This window comes from Artibeus jamaicensis, unplaced genomic scaffold, assembly GCF_021234435.1.
Source record: "Artibeus jamaicensis isolate MK-2021 breed Jamaican fruit bat unplaced genomic scaffold, CSHL_Jam_final contig_1696, whole genome shotgun sequence".
Classification (NCBI taxonomy): domain Eukaryota; kingdom Metazoa; phylum Chordata; class Mammalia; order Chiroptera; family Phyllostomidae; genus Artibeus; species Artibeus jamaicensis.
The window spans coordinates 93,928-112,606 of NW_026521330.1; the positions used below are offsets into that span (position 1 = coordinate 93,928).

Sequence of the window (18,679 nt, forward strand, 5' to 3'; positions counted from 1 at the left end):
CCCTTTCCTCCTTTCTGCCAGGTGGGCTGACATCCGGGCCTCATCCTCTGTGCACTTTTCCATTCCCCAGCCTCCATCCCACCAGTATTTACCAGTAACTGCTATATTTGAGGCACTCTGGATATAACATGCCTTTCAAGACACTCTCCATCTAGAGTCAAAAAAGCACTTCAGTAGGTATTTCAGTATAGTAAGGGGTTAACATTAGGAAAAGGTTTCACCCACCCAGCAGTGCTGGCTCAGGTGGCTGCACTCTGGGCAGCCTCCTCACCATTTAGACTCATTATTCTTGCCCCACCGGGTCCAGGCCCCGGCAGCGGTGAGCAGAGCCCGCACCGGGCATCTAGGGGGCAGGGCCCAGAGGAGCAGCAGGAGCCAGGAGTCCACACGTCCGAGGGTCTGAACCAGAGGGGCACCCAAAGGCACTGCACGTGTCTGTGTGGTGGCCTCAGGGGGCAGAGCAAGGCAGATGGTCAGATGGCAGAGAGTCAGTGGCGGCTGGGGACTGGGGAAGGGCAGAGGAAGAGAGACTCGGCACCGGCAGCAGCACAGGCAGGTTGCTGGCACCGCCACGGCCACTAGAGAAGCATCTGCTGCCGCCTTTGCCTGCCTTCTCCCTGAACCCAGGGGAAGCCAAAACCAGAGAGAGACTGGCCTAGAAACGCCAACGTTTGTCCCTGAAAATAGCTGACTCAGTCACCAGGGAAAGTAAACATTTCAAGCAGTGGGGGGGTTAAAGTTCAGTAGATAACCAAGCTGCTTGAGATGAGAAGCACTTGCATTTTTCTAGAGTCTCCCACTCACCTCCACACCCTTGACCAAAGTGGGTTTACTACGAAGACACCCACTGGGGCCGCCAGACACAGGAAGTGGGTGCTTCTGAGCAAACCCTCGGAACGCCTCAGGCACCCCTTCCTGCCGCCGCCCGGGGGGGGGGGTGACGAATGTGGCAAACGGGCACCTGCCCAGAACGAGGGATGAGGCGCTACACAGAAGAGCACGTCTTCCTCCTGAGACTTCTCAACGGGCTCACGCTGGGAGACAGCCTTTCGTACCCAAGGGTGAGATGCTACCCGAGGACATCAGTAACTCGGAACCACCTACCCAGGCCCGGCAGAGTTATTCTTGTGTGCTCAGGAGTAGCGCAGCCCGGGAGGCAGTGCCTGCCCCACGGCCAGGGCCCTGGACACAGTGACTGAGTTCCAGGGTCACTGACATCTCGTGCAAGATCAAGGGAGGCCCTGCGTTTCTGGAAAGCGTATGGGCCTTTGAATCAGTTCATTTGTTTATTCACTAAGTCTTTTTTTATTTTAAATAAGCTGCATGATGTTTGACAGCTTAACATTCTTTTTATTTATTTAAATATTTATCTTTAGAGGAGATGGGAGGAAGAGAGGGAGAGAAATACCAATGTATGGTTGCTTCTCATGTGTCCCCCGCTGGGAACGGGCCTGCAACCCAGGCATGTGCCCTGACTGAGAATTGAACTGCGATCCTTTAGTTCACAGGCCCGCACTCAATCCACTGAGCCACACCAGCCAGGACTAGTCACTGAGTCTTTATTGAGCACCTACTATGTGCAGGGCATTTTGTTTGGTGCTTGGGATATAATATTGAGCAAAACCACGCATGATCCCAGCCCTCTCGGAGCGTCCATGACCTTGGGGAATCTTCAAAGGGACATAAACTTTAATCAATCTCACACAAGTGTAAAACTGCATGTTACAAGGACCGCCTGTGATGAAGTGCATACTGAGATGGGAACTGGTTATGGAGGTCAAGGAAGGGGTGGGCATCCAAGCTGAGACCTGAAAGACGCACAGGAGTTAACTGGGCAAAGTGGGAGGGGAGAGCATTGCATGCAGAGGGAACAGCCTGTGCGAAGCCCTGGGGCGGCCGTGAACATGGCCATCATCCCGTGTGACCACAAGGCGAGGCAGGCATGGCCGGGCGCCTGAGAGGGCGGTGCCCGCCCGGGGCCGCCACAGAGCTGGGGAGGTGGCTGTGCGGAGAGGCGGACCCTGTGAACAAGTTTCAACTTTGTCCTGAGAGCAGTGGGGAGCCACCGCGGAGTTTTAGGGTGGATAGGTTAGCAGGAGAATACTTGGGGAATTTTGAAACACCTCACCGTAGCGGCAATGTGGAGACTAACAGGTGGCGCCGGTACAGAGGCGGGCAGACCTGGGAAGAGACTGCGTCAGGGCTCTAGGTGCAGAGGGGCGTGGAGACGGGCAGAGCCTGGTGTGGGACTGAGCTTGGAGTGGGAGTCGGGGGTGTGGGGGAGACACCACGGACCCGGCTCGGCTTCCTGCTGGCACCCACCTGGAGTACAGCCCGTCGGCGGAGAGGTGCAGATCTGGGAGTTAGAGAGACTGTGCTCCGTTCTGGACATGCCAAGAATGAAAAGGCATTCGGTGGGCAGTGGGATTCCAGGTGTGGAGCAGAGAAGAACTGTGCTGAAGATCCCTGCGTGTGAGTTACCTGCTTCCAAGTAGTAAATTGAGTCAATTATTGGCTGAAAAAAAATCACCTAGTGAGCAGTGCTTGGGAAGTTGAGAGGGCCTACCCTGGGCTTTGATGGTTGAGGGAGGGGTGAAAGAGGGAGGTGGGACTCTCTGAGAGTAAGGAGACCCCAGGCCCCCGTCACTCCTCCCCCTAAACCTCCTACCCTGGCAGCCTTGCTCTGCCGTCAGACTGCCAGAACTAACTGCATGAAGCCCTTTAACCTCAATAAGGTGTCATTCACCCTAAGAAACCGCAGATGCCCAGCTCCGGAAACCCGTGCAGGGTGCTCTCCGAGCTCAGCGACCGCTGCCAGCCAATGTTCCTCTTCTTCCTGCCTCTCTCTCTCCTGCTTCTCTCACCCGGATCCTCTGAGGACGCGCCTCCCTCTGTAGCCTTCTCACGTGGCAGCACATTTCCCCCCCACAACCCTGGATGAAGAGCAGGTGTCCTTCTCTGACCGCGTTACCACATCCACACTATCCTCCTTCTCTCCTCCCCAAATCCTCCAGCGTCGAACTCTGCGGCAGCAAACTGGAGCCCCTGTATCGCCATCTATCGCCCTTGGTCATTCACCCTCATTTCCAGAACATTATGACGTCGGAGCTCACTGGCTCTGTCTCCCAAATGTCTTTGCTATTAATTTTTAGTGATCTTAGTACCTCATAGATGATCCTCCCTTCCCCCATCTCTCCATTCCTTGAACTTCTCACCTCTCGTGACTTTGCTTGTCCTCAACCTGTGTCCCTAGGACGACATCCTACACCAACAATGACAAAAAGAGAGTTGATGTTAAGCCACGTAGCTCATCTTCAAAGAAATTCCAAGAGAAACAGGTGCCATTAATTTTAATACGCCGTAATCCACTACATCGAAAATACTATCATTTCAGCATGTAATCAGCATCGCAAAGGCTCGAGTGGCAAATTCCAGCGCCCACTGGAGAATGCAGAAATTGCTTGCACCCCCTCCTCAACGCAGCTTTCCACCAGCAGAAATAAAATTCAACTCGGCCACCTCTAGCCACCTCACTGTAGGTACCTGAATTTTTGTTTGTCTCCGTTCAAAATTTCTCTAAAATGGGTTTTATTACTTGAGAGCAACCCAAACACACCACCTGAAGTTCAAAGTTTCCAGTCCCTTTGGGCGCTGCCATCTGGGTGGGTCTGTGGCCGACCAGCAGAACAGCCAGGACTGACTCAGTGAGCCACAGCCCTCAGGGGCTGGCTCACCGCCACCCAAGAGAGTACAAGCTTTGTCCCCGGTCTGCTTATCACCGTGAAAATACCTTCACCAAAGAATGACCTGAACATGCACGCCGAGATTAGCATTGCCCGCTCATTCTTAAGCACAAAGAACAAGAAAACAGTTACCTCTGGAACGCCTAAGCTAGAACAATGGTCTTTTATGTTTAATTTTATTGCAGTGAGAACACGTACCCACGTAGAACAATGTTCTTTTTGCCTCATTTTATCCAAAAGGAGCTGACCCATCAATATGAGCAAAAGGAGTATGGGGACTAATGAGCATTTTTCAACGGTATTTAGCATCATCATAAAAATCAGAAAGACAGCCCAACCTAAATTTAGGGAAGCATCCCAGGGTCGGGAAAAGAACACTAGAAAAGAGTTGGGAGACCTGAATCCTGATGGCAGTGTGACCGCTTACTAGTTGTGTGACTACGAAAATCTGAGAGGCAAGTGGTGCTTGTCTGTGAAAGTACAGCAATGGACTTGACTTCTAAGCTTTCCTCCAGTTCGTATGATCGGTGCTTAGTGTCCCTACAGCCTCTGCTGCCCCTCTGTGGACTTGGTCCGCTTGCTTAAGGATGGCAGACTGGCAAGGGCGGAGACCTGGGCTCCACCCACCCGTTAGGCAGGCGACGCTGTTTAGCATCGGAGCAATTGCAGGAAAGGAGAGAGGGGCCCAGGCAGTTAGACTTGGCAGCAAAAACAGATCCTCGTCCAAGAAGACATCTGCCAGAGGCATCCAAGCTGAGGTGGCAGGATATCTAAAAGCTAAGGAAGACACAAGGACGGGGGTCCCAGAATGGAGGTCTGTTCAGGAACTTGAGAGGTCGGCCGTCAGCTATGCCTGGCAGCAGAGTCGTAGGAGAGCACCCGCCACCAGGCTGGGATTCAGAGGCAGGAACAGGAGGGGGTGCCTTGTAAGCACAAGGCAGGGTATCTCTCCTGGAGCAGCTGGGCTTAAAGATGGGACTTAGGAGTCCCAGCAGGGGAAGTAAGAGGGCTCCAGGGGCATGATGTGACACCAGCTGCTCAACCCTGAATCCGTAAATACTAGCCAGGTAGCTACCTGTGACGCTCAGGAACAAGCCTTCTAGGTCCAGGTTCTCACGGGTCCTCCTGGAGAATATAAAATTGACAGGTAGGGACATTGAAGCTGGAAAAAGCAAATGCCTGCTACTACCTACTTGATTCTTGCCTTTCTTTCTCAGGGATTTGTGCCCTGGGATTTGGGAGTGCTGAGTAGTCACTTGACCTCTGGCGGATGCATCCGTGTGGGCTCTCTGGGATTGATGAGCTCCACTTTCATTGCTTACTTGGCCTCTGGTTCGTGGAGGCCCAAGCCTGCTTTCCGGGTCCTGGCTTCCTGTCTAGTCTGCTGCTGCCTGTGACCTGGACTTGAGGGTGGCCTCCCGAGGCCCTGAGGACACTTCGGGGCCTGTGTTCCATGCCCTCAGGACCCAACCTGTCCCTTCTCTGAGAAGCATGTGGGAGCCCATTAGCCCAGAACCCCCTGGCCTGGCCCTCTGCATCAGACGTTTGGATGGGACCCCCAAATCTGAAGTGGTTCTCTTCCAGGCTTGCCCATAGACCTGCTTTTCAAAGAAAAGACAGAGCAAGTGCCTTCCCCCGAAAATCTAAACCACAGACCCTACTAGCTCCCCTCCGTTGCATGGAGCCACAGGATTCTACGGACTCAGTGATGCTGACCTGCCCCTGTGTCCCAGGAGACAGCACCACAGGGGCGGGGCTGGGGGGAGAGGTCACCACCACCGGCCACGCTGCTGCTAACTGTCCTTATCTCACTGTGCATTGCGATGAGCTCCCCTTAACTCCATAATATTTGGCAAAGGTTTCAAGTATCATCTAAAGGGCGAGCGGGCATTGACCTATATTGACCTAAAAGGTTTTATCGCCCTGGCCTGCGTGGTTCCGTTGGTTGCAGCGTCATCTCCTAGACCGAAAGGTTGCAGGTTCAATTCCCTGTCTGGGCCCAAACCCAGGCTGTGGCTCAGATCCCCGACTGGGGTGTGTACCCCAGTCAGGACCCATACGAGAAGGCAACAGATCCATGTTTCTCTTTCACATCGATGTTTCCCTTTCTCTCTTCCTTCCCCTCTCTAAAAATAAGGAATAAACGAATAAAATGAAATACAAAGTTTTATCTTCCAGAGTCCAGCAGATGAGAGATTGGTTCCATGAGGCCTCTTTGTCCCCACCACCAACCCTGGGACCAGGGAACTGCTGTGGTCAGTGTCTTCCTGCGTAATAACTAACCGCCCCGAGATGTCCTTTCTTCCTCAGCAGACCCGCTCCCGCCCGGGAAAGGCCCTGCCCCAGCACAGCAGCGGGAGCCGGTCTCCCGATCACTCATTCCACAGACAGACCGGCGCAGACTCTGGCACTTCCTACTGTGTGGAAATACAGTCCACACACTACCGACCACACCCCCGGTGCTGCTCTGAGTCTCCCCCCACCCCAAGGGGCAGCAACCTGGCTCGCAGGCTCCATTCTTTGTCTTCTTGTTTATGGACTATTAAGGAAATGACCCCATGGAAGGAAGTTCCCTGCTTGTTCTCAGAGTCTTCTGATCTCTCCACCCCCCAACCCCACCCTAATCCAGGTGTGCCTGCAGCCCTTTTCCCGAGGTCCCCAGAGTCAGCATCCCCGCTTCCAGTGCCTAAGCAAACAGTGCCTCCTGTGAGACCCAAAGACCTGCCCCGAAGCTGACTAAACTCAGGAGCAGCCTGAGTCACCTCCCCGTGTCCCCAAGACAGAGATTCTGATACAATGCACAGACTTCGACAAGGTGGAACCGAGACACTCTTGTCACCAGTACTTTACGATAGCACCAAGGACCAGGAGCAGGGCTGGAAGTCCCCCTGAGGGGAGAACATCACTTTTCCATTTCAAAATTTAGGAATGCAGACAGATCTATGCCTGTCTTCAGTTCATGGTCTCACCCTAAAAGGCAAGAGTGAAAGAATGTGTATCCCACAAAATTACCCGAACCAAGTCATTCTAATAATTAAAAATAAATGAACAGCCCTGGCTGGTGTGGCTCAGCGGATTGAGCACAGGCCTGCGAACCAAAGGATGATGGTTCAATTCCCAGTCAGGGCACATGCCTGGGTTGCAGGCCAGTTCCCAGCAGGGGATGCACGAGAGGCAACCATACATTGATATTTCGCTCCCTCTCCTTCCCTTCCCCTCTAAAGATAAATAAATAAAATCTAAAATAATAATAATAAATAAAAATAAATGAACAAACACACAAATGAGGCTTTTGCCTAAGCATCCAGGATGAATTTTCCATTTGTGGGGCTGAAGTGAACTGCTAGCTCACAGGCGGCAAACACAAGGCCCACGGGCCGAACCCCACCCTCTACCTTGTTTTATCCGGCCAGGCCCCTTGTTTCTACCCCATGGCAACGCCAGAATTCTCGCTTAACAGTTAGGGAGTGGTTACACTTACACAGTCCTAGTATTATATTTGGGCCTTTGAAGGCCAACTCGAGGCTGATGTGCCCGTCCCCCTCCCCCCCATGAAAATGAGTTTGACACCGCTGCTAGCTGCTTCTGTTTTGAGCTGGTTAACTGAGGCGAAAGGAATGTCAGCCTGCTGTGAATCCAGATTTCCTCAACTGCAATGCAAAGCTAATGACTTCCTTATCGGGGTGGGAGACCGGGAGGCTGCAATCCCTTTGTCCGCTGTAAAGGGATGTTGGCGTGTTATTTCCTATGGTTGTACCCCTATCTTCCCCAGTCCCAGACTCTTAGATGGTCTCAGCTCCTATGTCTCCAAGAAAATAGACACCATCAGACGGGAATCCCGTCTTCCCGACACCAAACCTGCCACCCACTGACATCTGCTTCATCCTTTTCTGCTAGAAGAACATGTGTGTGCGTGTGTGATTTCTAAACAAAGATCGATACATTATTCTTATAACCTGCTCGTTAAGTAATGTCACCATGTATCATGAATAATTTTTCTGTCAACAAATACAGCCATGAGATATTATGAATGGCTCCGCAGAATTCTATTTATAGGCATCGACCATAATTTATTTAACTACTCCCCGGGTTGGACCATGGGGCTTGGGTAGAAGCTTTCCCTGTTGTGTGAATAGCGCTCTGATGGCTGCTGTCGATGAAATCTTTGTCCCCTTTTCTTTTTGTCTCCTTAGAGTATTTCTATAAATGGAACGGCTGCGTCACAACTTATGTACGACAACTTCAATGCATATTTTAAAGATCATTTTTCATCAGTGCCATCGAACTGTCCTCCGGGAAGGTTGTTCCTGTTCACATCAGAACCGGAATCTTTGACCTTGACTCAGAAAATGGCAAAGAGACCAGGAGGATGCCTCCCAATGGTGAGGAGTAAGATCCCGCACAAGAAGCAGGGAGGAAGCCGGCACACACTGTTTCTAGGATAGTCTATTTCTCTAGGGTGCCAAGAAAATACCTTTAAGACAGAACGTGGGACTGGGACTGAGGCTTCAAGACCTGGAATCCCTTGTGCTGATCTTGATTTAAATCTTTTGGCTAAATCCAGTCTTACACGGCTGTGCTAAAGGGATTGTGGGAGGGGTTCGTATCCATATTTGGATCAGAGTAATAGCGGGATTAGTGGAATGACAGCACCCTGAGGGGAGAGCAATAGCCGGTGAGAAGGTGTGAGCAGAACTGGTCGCTTGGCCCCTTACTCGGTACCTGGAATTCCCCCCACAGCGCTTTCTTGGCTCCAGCTGTAAGGGTTTGGGGGGCGTTGCTGTAGTGATGGATTTATTCCTTCTTTTCCTTTCCCATCTTTCTATTTCCTCTCCTTGGTACTGAGACACTGTATTCCAGGACAGCAGATTCCTGGTAGTTCTTTTCGTAAAATACACAGTAGCGGATATGGGGGAAATACCTTCTAATTCTTTCCACTGTCCAAAAAATTCCACTGTCCAAAAAATTCCACTGTCCAAATGCTGCCACAAAGTATACCGGACAGTTAAAATCTAAGCAGCTCTACAACAGACTATTCTGTCTTCTTGCTCATGGTTTTATAGATGTACATTTGGCTAATTTCTTCATGCACAGAGACCAAAGGTCACTTGTCTCCATAATCCTATCTCCCAGGTCTTCAATTAGATTAGCATCATCTCCCCTCTCTCTCATGTGGGGTTCCACCAAACGTAATGGTTTTCACCCTAAAGTTTAGCTCTCCATCTGTAATCTAAAGGTTACAAGCTGCATTCACAAGACCTGGTCTCTCTCGGTTGCACGCCCACACCAGGGACCCCTAGCCCACTGCCTCACTCCCCTTTCAACCTCCGGAGGGACCTGAAAGCATGTAGGCGGCAAACAGACTCTGGCTGAGGTCACTGGGGCTGAGACTCCGCCTTCTCACACTTGACTCCGCCTTCTCACACTTGACTCCGCCTTCTCACACTTTGGGTTTTCTGGTTGCGGCTTGGACAAGTCTCCTTACCCTTTCTCATGTGGCTTTTCTGGACTCCACTTCTAGTCTGCTGTCACCATCTGCCCACTTGGCCCTTGCTACTTAGATCTCTTTCTCGGTACCCAGGAGGCCTTTGGTACCCACCTGACCCTCCCCACTAGCCAGAGGGCATCCTCGCTCTGTTGATCTTGACCGCTTCCTGGCATCCATACTTTCATTCGTCAGAGAGGACCAAGGTTCAGGAAAAGTTAAACTGGATTTCAAACTATGGCTTCCAGCCAGTCTTGGGTCCTGGCATTTTTTCACTTCAGGAGGCACTGAATTAGCTTCATTCTCCTTCCTCATCAGGCACGGTCCCACAATTTGCACGGGCGCCGAGCCCAGGGAAGTCCCACCCAGGACGCCCTCCCAAAGACTTCGCGTTCCGTTTGGGTGGACAAACCGTGCACAGGAAACGCAGAGCATCCTAAACTGTATCCAATCACGCCACCCCCCCCCCCCGGGAAGAAAACAAGTGTTTGCGGAATTGGGCGGCCACCAAGGCTTTACTCTCCTCCGCGGACCTCACTTTCTCTCTGAGCGTCCCCAACCCAGACCCTGGAAATTAATCCACCAGAGCGGAAGGGCGGCGCCGGGGACCTTTACCCGGTTCCTGGGACCCCGGGCGGGCACCCCGGGGGACTCCGCTGCGCCCCCAGGCGTGACCCCAGCCCTGACCCCGGAGGAGCCGCGGGCGGGGCTGGGGAAGGGCAGGCGCAGGGATCGCGGAGAGGTGCGCCGGCCGCGCGGCCGCAAGTTCGGGTCTGGGGGCGGTGCCGTGCGCAGCCAATCGCCGGGCCGCCCCCTCCCGGGCCGCCGGAGGAGCCCGGGCGGGGGAGCCAGGCGGCGGCGGCGGCGGCGGCGACGGCGGCAGGCGCGGGGAGGGATGGAGAGGGGCGGGGGGAGCGGAGCCGAGCGGAGACGGCCGCGGCGCTGCAGAGAGGCTGGGGCGGCGGCGCGGCTCCCGGTGCTCCCCCCGCGCCCGCCGCGCGTCGGCGAGGGTCCGGCCCCGGAGGCCCCGCGCCATGGGCTGCATCGGCTCCCGGACCGTGGGTGGGTACCGCGGCGCGGCGGGCGTGGGCTGGGCTCGCCGGGTCCGCGGCCGCGGCCCCTCCCCCACCCTCCGCGCGCCCCCCGGGGACCGCGCTCCGCGCCACCCGCCCCGCCCGGCTGCCTCACCTTCCCCCTGTGCCTCCGCTCCCCGCTCTCCTCCCGCACCCCCCGGGCGAGCATCCCCGCGGGCTCTCCGGCTCCCTCCGGCTTCCTTCCGTGGCCCTCCCCCAGGCGCGGTCTCTCCCCATCATCTCTCCATCGGCCTCCGCTCTCTCCCCCGCCGCTGTCCGCTCCTCGGCCGCCGCCTCCAGGCCCTCCGCCCCGACTGTGCCCGCCTCGGCGGCCCCGCACCTCCATCTCCCTTCCCGGAGCGCCCCTCTTCGAAGAATCCTCCCCGCACGTCTCAGCCCCGAGTTGTTTTCCCTACGCACCCCCCACCCCCGCCTCCATCTGCTTGGGCGTTTTGCCCCCATCTCTTTCCCTCTCCGTTGTCTTTTTTTGTCGTTCCAGCCTCCCCGGATTTGCTTTGTTCACGTGCATATTCCCTCTGGGGCGGGGGCGGGATGCGCCTGGGGGAGGGAATGGGGACGGGCTGGGGGGTGACAGCCCGTGGGCGCGGGGCAGGAGGCAGAGGTCCGAGGGGGACTCAGAGGGGTCGGGAGCCAGGTCCCAGAAGGGTGGGGCCCGGCCTGGGAGGATCAGGGACAGGACAGCACCTGTCAGCGGGGGTGATGGGGGCGGAGCTAGCCCTTTATTTACCTTTGACTGGGGAGGGAAGACAGACGCCTCCTAATTCGTCTAAGACCTTCCACCTTTGCCTTGCTCCTGCCCCCTGGTCCCCCACCACCTGCGCACTCCTCTCTCGACGCTCAGCAAATTAATTAATCCAGCCCTCTCCCCAAACCCCCAATTTTTTCACATTTCAACTCCCCATTTCTCCCGCCTACACGCCCCAGTGACCTCAGGCAGAGAGAATAGTTCGTATTATTATCACAGACAAACTCACTCAACGGAAGCCTGATTTCTCTGAGACTTGATTTATTTCCATGGATACCCCCTCCTCCTCTGCCTTCACCTCTCCTCCTCCTCTCCCTCCCCTTCCTGCCCCCCACTGCTCTGACTCAGCTCTCCCTCTTCTACAAAGGCCCCCCCCCCCCCCCGGGCACTTTGCCGGCCCCATATTCCTCCTCAGAGATTGTTTTCTGCCTGCCCCTTTCCAGCTCTTTCTGCCCAGACGTCCATCTTTCCTCTTCCCCCCAGGCCATAGCCTCTGGTACCGCCCATCTCACCCCTTCCCTGCAGCCCAGAGGGACTACGGCCTCCTCCAAGGGGTCCTGTGTCCCTCGGATCCCTTAAGCAGGAGCCCTGCCTGTAGCACCAGCTACGTTGACGTGAACCGAATGCCTCCTCAGGCCTGAGACCCCAGTCAAGTCACCTCTTCTCAAGAGTGGGTCCCTAACCCAAAATTTGGAGTCATGAAACTTCCTTCATAGAAGGGGTCCGACCAGCCGGATGCTCCACAGCCATCTGACGTGGGTCTCTCTGCAAGGCCACAAGTGCTTCTTCCCCAAGCCTCCCAGAGGCACCCCCTGCCCTGGCTCCGTCCTCCTTCACCAGGAGGAGATTGCCACTCTTCTGGGCCCTCCAGTTCCTGAGACCCTCAAACCCCTCCCAGTCCTGTTCTTTTGGTTCCTATTTTAAAAAGGGCCCTTCTCTCTGCCCTTGGTCCCTTCTCCACTCCTCTTTAACCCATCACTTACCTTCCAACAGTCGGGTAAGATGATTCCATCTCCCGCTTTGCTTTCTCTGCTCTTGCTGTTTCTGGGTAAACGCACCCATCTCCTGCCTCTGTTCTCTCCACGTCCTTCCTGTCAGTCAAGTTCACCAACTCCCACGAGGGTTCCCTCTACGCCTTCCAACTCGCAAACAAGAAAGCCAGGCACAGAGAAGCTAGCCCCAGAGCAGTCCCACCCCTGACTGTAGAAACATAATAGGTAAAACGCATAGCTCCCGTGGACTTGTACGTGGAAACCCGCGAGGACTGGTCAGGACAGGATGGGCAACAGTTTTCCTGCCAAAACCCAAGCGCCGACCCTTCCATTTACAACACAGCAACAATAAGGAAGGCCACACGCCACTTTTCCTGAGTGTGCTACTCCTGGTTGAGCTCAAACTGAGTATTTTGGTTCAGTGTTATGATTTCTTCTACCAAAGATGTGGGGAGAGCAGGAATGTAAAAGGAATGGGCAATGGGAGGGAGCGGTAGCCCAGGGCAGGGAGAAGTCTGGAAGGGCAGCCTCAGCATCTGAGACCAGGAGGGGGCCTTTTGGGTGTGGGGGGCAGTGAGGTGGAGCGCCTAACTCTCTGGCCACTTCAGGGAATGAGGTGATTGCCGTGGACTGGAAGGGTCTGAAGGATGTCGACCAAATTAACATGGACAGCACCAGCTCGCTGCACGGAAGCAGCCTCCACCGGCCGTCCGCGGAGGTGAGGCCTGGTCCAGCCGCCCCCTCTCCCGCAGACCCCCCAAAAACCCCACAACCATCATGAACAAAGCTTCCAAGCAGGCTGAGCCTTGCAATCTCTTCCTAACTCCCCAAGCCCTCCTTCAGATGGACACCCTGAGAGAACCTGTCTCCTACATTCCTCCAAATACAGGCCAAATAAATGCTAATTTCCTATGCTGATCTCAAGAAAGCCCTCCCTTCTTCACACACTTCTGGAAATCCCTCTGAGGAAGGGGGAGGGCGTTGCTGTATTCCTCGAAGTACCTGGGATACCCACTCCCTTTTCTCTCTCCTCACAGCAAACCCGAACCGACTTCTCCTGGGACGGCATCAATGTGAGTGCAGGCTCCCCCAGCCGCCCCAGCTCCCCCAGCCCAGCCTAACTCCTCTGTCTTCTGTTCTCTGGTAATACAGTACTCCCGCTCCTCAGCAGGCACTGTGGTCACTCCCAGGCTCTGCTTACCCTCACTTTCTCAAGAGGGGTTGGAGGATAGGCCTCCTTGACACCTCTGGCTACGATGGTTTTCCCTATCACCTGCCCGAGCTCAGGTCCTTGCTCCCAGAAACCATGAACTTCTCCCCACGTAGAAGGCGGCACCCCGTGCCCTCTTATTCCTCTGTCCCTCCTCCCACGTTCCCCATTCCAGCTCTCCATGGAGGACACCACTTCCATCCTGCCGAAGCTTAAGCGAAACTCCAACGCCTATGGCATTGGCGCCCTGGCCAAGTCCTCGTTCTCAGGTGAGACTGCCTGCCCGGGGACCGTCCAGACAGGGGCTGCTTCCCGCTCCTGGTCTCAGTCTCCCTGCCCCTCCCTATCCCTGAGCTGTTTGTCCTTTCTGTCCAGCCTCTCCCATCCTCCAGGCTGCCCTCACACCAGGAGACCTAGGGGAGCCTGTCCCGCCCCCAGGGGTGGAGTCCCCAGGAACTGGGGTGGGGGGCAGGGAGTTACAGTACTATGTGATGTTCTGGGGATGTGGACAATGTCTGGCCCCCTAGGGATTTCGAGGAGCATGAAGGACCATGTGACGAAGCCCACAGCCATGGGGCAAGGCCGGGTGGCCCACATGATCGAATGGCAGGGCTGGGGGAAGGCACCCGCCATCCAGCCCCAGCACAGCCACGAGGCCGTGCGCAGGGACACCGATGCCTACTCTGACCTCAGCGATGGCGAGAAGGAGGCGCGTTTCCTCGCAGGTACTCGTGCCCCGAAGCCTCGGGAGGCACATTTCGGGATGGCCAGAGACTGACCCTCCAACCCCACCCCCTGTGCCAAGGTCGGCCCATAGGAGGACCATCTGGTGCTGACTACGTTTCTTCTCCCAGGCGTCATGGAACAGTTCGCCATCTCCGAGGCCACACTCATGGCCTGGTCCTCCATGGACGGTGAGGACATGAGCGTCAACTCTGCCCAGGAGCCATTGGGCTGCAACTACAGTGACAACTACCAGGAGTTGATGGAGAGTCAAGGTGAGGGAAGGGTGGTTCCAGAATCCAGCCCCTGAGGCCTCAGAGGCCTCCTCGATTATTGAGGCTACCTGTATTCATCTTTGTATCTCCATTCTTTCTCTTTTTTTGGAAGTATTTATTTATTTATCTATTATTTTTAGAGAGGGGAAGAGAAGGGAGAGAAACATTGTGTGGTTGCCTCTTGCACTCCCCCTGCTGGGGATCTGGCCCATAACCCAGGCATGTGCTTTGACTGGGAATCGAACCGGTGACCCTTTGGTTCGCTGTCCGGTGTTCAAGCCTCTGAGCCACATCAGCCAGGGCTCATCTGTTCTAAGACTTTCTGTTCATCTCAGCCTTCTCGTCCCCTCCTTCCCTAATGTCTCACCCTTGGTTCTCTGTGCTGCTGTTACTGCCTTGGATGGTTGTGTGCGCCCGGCCAACAACCATGATTCTCTTCACAGATGCGCTCACTCAAGCCCCCTTGGATGGATGGCCTCACTCCTACGTGTCTCAGGGCATGTACTGTCTGGGGTCATCGGATGCCTGGGAAGCAAGTGACCAGTCCCTCATTGCCTCTCCGGCCACAGGCTCCTATCTCGGCCCTGCATTTGATGACTCCCAGCCAAGCCTGCATGAGATGGGGGCTTCCCAGCCTGCCTCGGGATACTCTGCTCCGGAGCCTCCGCCTCTGCTGCGGGGAGACAGCGACTGGGCTCCAGGGACGGGCAGGGTGGACCTGGTAGGGGGCCCTGCAGAGGAGGAGAAGAGGCCGCTGGCCCCCGAGGAGGAAGAGGATGCGGGATGCAGGGACCTGGAGTCACTTTCCCCACGGGAAGACCCCGAGATGGCCACCGCTCTCAGTCGGAAGGTGTCCGATGTGACCTCCTCAGGGGTGCAGTCGTTTGATGAGGAGGAGGGCGAGGCCAACAACTAGCTTCTTCCCACTCGATGCCCTACCTTCCACTCCCTCCTGAGGGGCACGGCTGCAACACTGTCCTCCCTTCCCCCAGCAGTACAGCCAAAGCCCGGGCGGAAGATGGCGAGGAATGCGGGAGCCGCCAGTCCTCGCCAGGAAAATGGAGGGCCAGGATGGGATTCCATCCAGGCTTGTGCTGTGGAAACCACAGGTCCGGGGACTGAGGCCCAGGCCACCAGATGGCTGTGAACTTGGCTTGGCCTCGGGCTCCCGGGTCTGTGATGCAGAAGCTCCAGTTTGTATCCTGGGGACAGGAGTGCAGCGCGGCTGGTGGCCGTCGACTAGGCCTCAGTTTTCCACACCCTGATTTCGTCTTCCAGGAGCTTTGACTGTGGCTGTCTGAACGCCTCCCTTCTTCATGTCACTCCTGCTTTTCCTGACTCTGTGTGTTCTCTGGCTGTGGTCCCAGCTCCACCCTCCTGTGAAGACCAAACCTCAGGGGCTGGACATGGCCTGACGCGCGCAGGGGAAACCACGTCTTCTTGGATGATGGAGAGTCTGCCCTCGGTGGGTAGCTCGGCTTCTGAGCTCAGGAGTCCCGGGGAAGGTGGACGTGAAGCTGGAGTGCACATGGGCACAAACGGGGGTCTTTTATGTGGCCCACCCAGAGACTGGAGAGTTGCGGATGGGACCAAGGACAAACCTGGCCACCTGTTCTGGGATCTTGAATATCCCGTGACTGAAAGGTGGGTCCGAGGGGTCTGGGGAAGGACCCAGCGGGCTGGCTGCTCCAGCTCTTGCTTCCTTTGTCTGCCTTCTTCCATCCCCTGCTCCAGGAGCTCCCACCCAGAGGGGGGAGCACAGAACGCAGGTGGCCTGCCAGGCAGGGAAGCGTGAAGTCTGTGCCTCCCTCCATCCGCCCCCAAATTCTCTGGAGCTGTTTACACTTTTCTCTTTGCCTTTTCTACATTTTTATAACTTCTTGGGGACTCAGGTTGAGTGGGGTGGAGGGGGGAGTCTGGTGCTGTGAGGCCCCCGCCCGGGGGACACTCGGCCCTTTTTCTCCTCCTTCAGCTCCTCCCAGGCCCCTTCCTGGGCCTCCTACAGAGAGGGGATCAGTCTTCTTCCTTCTAGGATGGGTTTACAGGGAGGCAGAAGCCCCTGAAACTGCTCGCCCTCCCACACCCAGTGTCCATTTCGGTGGGGACGTCTGTCTGCAGCACACAAAGCCCCCACAGTTGTGTAAATGATCCTGACGGCAGGGACGGGCCAGAGCAAAGAAGTGGCAGCTGTGGAGCACACAGTGGGGCCCTGGGCCCTGGCTCCTGGCCCTCGGAGAATCCGGGTAGGAGAGAGACACTGAGACGTCCATGCCTGCCTTTCCTCTTGCCTCATCTAAGGCTGTAGGTCAGGGTCCCGTGTTCTACCCCAAAGGTTGGCGGGGGTTCTGTTGCTTTTGTCCTCTGCCAGGAAGGGTGCACATCATCTCTCCCAGACCCTGGGCGCAAACTACCTTATCCCTACCCGTCCCCACATGTCTATTTCTTTGGAAGGAGGAGGTAGAATGGTGGCGTTTCTGTCCATCTGTGGCCCCCGTTTCCCCGCCCCACATCAAGTTCACATGCTCATGTGATGATGCAACGTGGTCCTGAAATGCAACCCAGGCCGGGGTCCCGCGTCTTCGGGGGAGGGGAGGTCGGGTCTTGGAGGAAACACGGGTTAGCGTGGCACGCACAGGCGGTGAAGAGTGGCTTACCTCATCCAGAGCTGTCCCTTGTGTTTCATCATGTGACCTGCGTTGGGCACCAGAAGCTCTGAGAAGTGGCCTTGTACCCTCAGCCTGCGCTCCTGCCGCGGGACTTGGGGTTTTGCATGCTCCCAGCTCCCTGCGCCCGGGGAGCCCGTCTCCGCACCTTGGGCAACCTGCTCTCTGGATATGCCACCTTTTCCTCTTAGTCTCTTCCCCTTCCTGCCCCTTATTCTGCCCCAGCCCGCAGTGGACGTCCACTCCAGCAAGTGGGCTCTTTCATGTCGGTGTTGCTCAGGGCCCTGAGGGGTTGGGGCAGGTAGAGGGAATTAGCGCGCTTTCCTCCCTCCCCACTGGAGGAAGCCCGTTTTCAGGCAGGCCCTGCTGAAAGATGACTGAATTGTCAAGGAATCTGGGTGACTGCAGACAGCAGTGGGGGTCCACATCCCCAGTGCTGGCGGCTGGCACGTGCGCAGACCACGGTCAGCTGGGGGTTTGCATTTGCAAGGAGCTCCCCTCCCACTCTGAAGAGGGGGAAGACCAGGGAGCTGGCCCGGGACCCTGTTAGGGCTCTGGAGGGAGAAGCTGCCTCCTGGGTGCTGGGGGCAGGGTGCATGGGGTTTGCTTCTAGCCTATTTGGGGGGAGGGAAGGGGCATGTGCTGGAACAGGCTGTCGGGGGTGAGGGAGGGTTGCTTTTCCTTTGGGGTTAAAGGCTGTGCAGCACGATTTACAACAGCCCCGGGACAGGGCTGTGTTTGTATTATTGTGAATGAAACTGCTCTTGCTAAATGATTTTTCTTGGGGGGGAGGGGTGCACTTTTATTTTTAATTCACTTGATTAAGGAAAACCCGAATCTCCCATTCCTCCCCTTCCGCCTGGCCCCGCCCCCTTCCTCCTCATCCTTGTGTGAAGGAGGGAAACGTGGTGAATGTGTTGACCTTTGCCCCGCCCCCGTCCACACAGCCCGTGCGTCTGCGCGCGCCCGTCTTCCAGGTCTGGGAAGATCCACTTCTACGGCCAGTCTCAGCATGTTTTCTTAATGTGACATTTCCCCCTCCCAGGCCCGAGAGAGAGTCTATGGCATATATTAGAGAGAATTATATAAATATATATAAATATTATAGATTATATATACACGCATGGGCAGTGGGCTCGGATGCCCACTGCCAACCTCCTCCCCAGGCTACAGCCTCTCTCTTGGCCTGGGGAGGGGGAGGGGTGTAACGCCGGAGAGGGCTCCAGACTGTGTTCACTGGCACTAAACAGAATGTGGTGGCATCCTCTGACTATGTGCGTCTTATTTGGGGGATGACGGAGACCGGGTCCAGGGTGGGTGAAGGGGGGGGGACCTGGGAGGCGGGAGCAGGGGTCTTGGATGCTTAGAGCCCCTGGGACCACTCACAGAAAAGCAGGCTCCCGTAGCTGATTTGGGGAGGATGTGGGTCGGACTTCCCAAGTGTGGATGCATCAAAGAGGTCTGCCTTCTTGACACTGACCCCCCGGCCGTCCACCCCAAGAGGAAGAACACAAAGAACTAGCCCAAGGGCTGGTGTCTGAGGGGCCTGGCTGGCCTGAGCCTTAGTTCTGGGCAGGAGAGGCCCCAGCCAGTGCAGCCTGAGGGCGGAGCTGACCCTTGCGAAGGACAGATCAGTGACCACCCCGGGAAAGAGAGGGGGTGGGTTCTCTAGGAAGTGACCTGGAAACAAGGGCGAGGAATCTGTGACGAGAAGACATGGAAAATGCCTGCTACAGGGAGGTCAGGGCC

The 18,679-nt window shown here is 56.0% G+C and overlaps 1 protein-coding gene across 3 annotated transcripts; it reads left to right on the plus strand.

Annotated features, from left to right (window-relative positions):
* The first annotated feature begins 730 nt into the window (after nt 1-730).
* On the plus strand, nt 731-18,237 carry FAM131B (family with sequence similarity 131 member B). 3 transcript variants are annotated; one of them, XM_053669884.1, is made up of 10 exons: nt 731-2,472; nt 3,395-3,535; nt 5,922-5,998; nt 7,937-8,125; nt 12,668-12,777; nt 13,097-13,132; nt 13,445-13,538; nt 13,797-13,994; nt 14,124-14,267; nt 14,711-18,237. In XM_053669884.1, exons 4-10 carry the CDS (start codon nt 8,113-8,115, stop codon nt 15,181-15,183), a joined length of 1,068 nt encoding a protein of 355 aa, XP_053525859.1. In that variant the 5' UTR covers nt 731-2,472; nt 3,395-3,535; nt 5,922-5,998; nt 7,937-8,112; the 3' UTR covers nt 15,184-18,237. The 3 variants fall into 3 exon arrangements, with proteins under 3 accessions (XP_053525859.1, XP_053525856.1, XP_037016688.2); XM_053669881.1 differs by lacking the exon at nt 5,922-5,998; XM_037160793.2 differs by lacking the exons at nt 731-2,472; nt 3,395-3,535; nt 5,922-5,998; nt 7,937-8,125 and adding an exon at nt 10,084-10,290.
* Nucleotides 18,238-18,679: the final 442 nt, after the last annotated feature.

Coding starts and splice junctions, on each gene's coding strand:
- FAM131B (XM_037160793.2), top strand. CDS start 10,263: ATGGGCTGCATCGGCTCCCGGACCGTGG. Junction 12,778..13,096: donor TCCACCGGCCGTCCGCGGAG/GTGAGGCCTGGT, acceptor CTCTCCTCACAG/CAAACCCGAACCGACTTCTC. Junction 13,995..14,123: donor GGAGGCGCGTTTCCTCGCAG/GTACTCGTGCCC, acceptor TTCTTCTCCCAG/GCGTCATGGAACAGTTCGCC.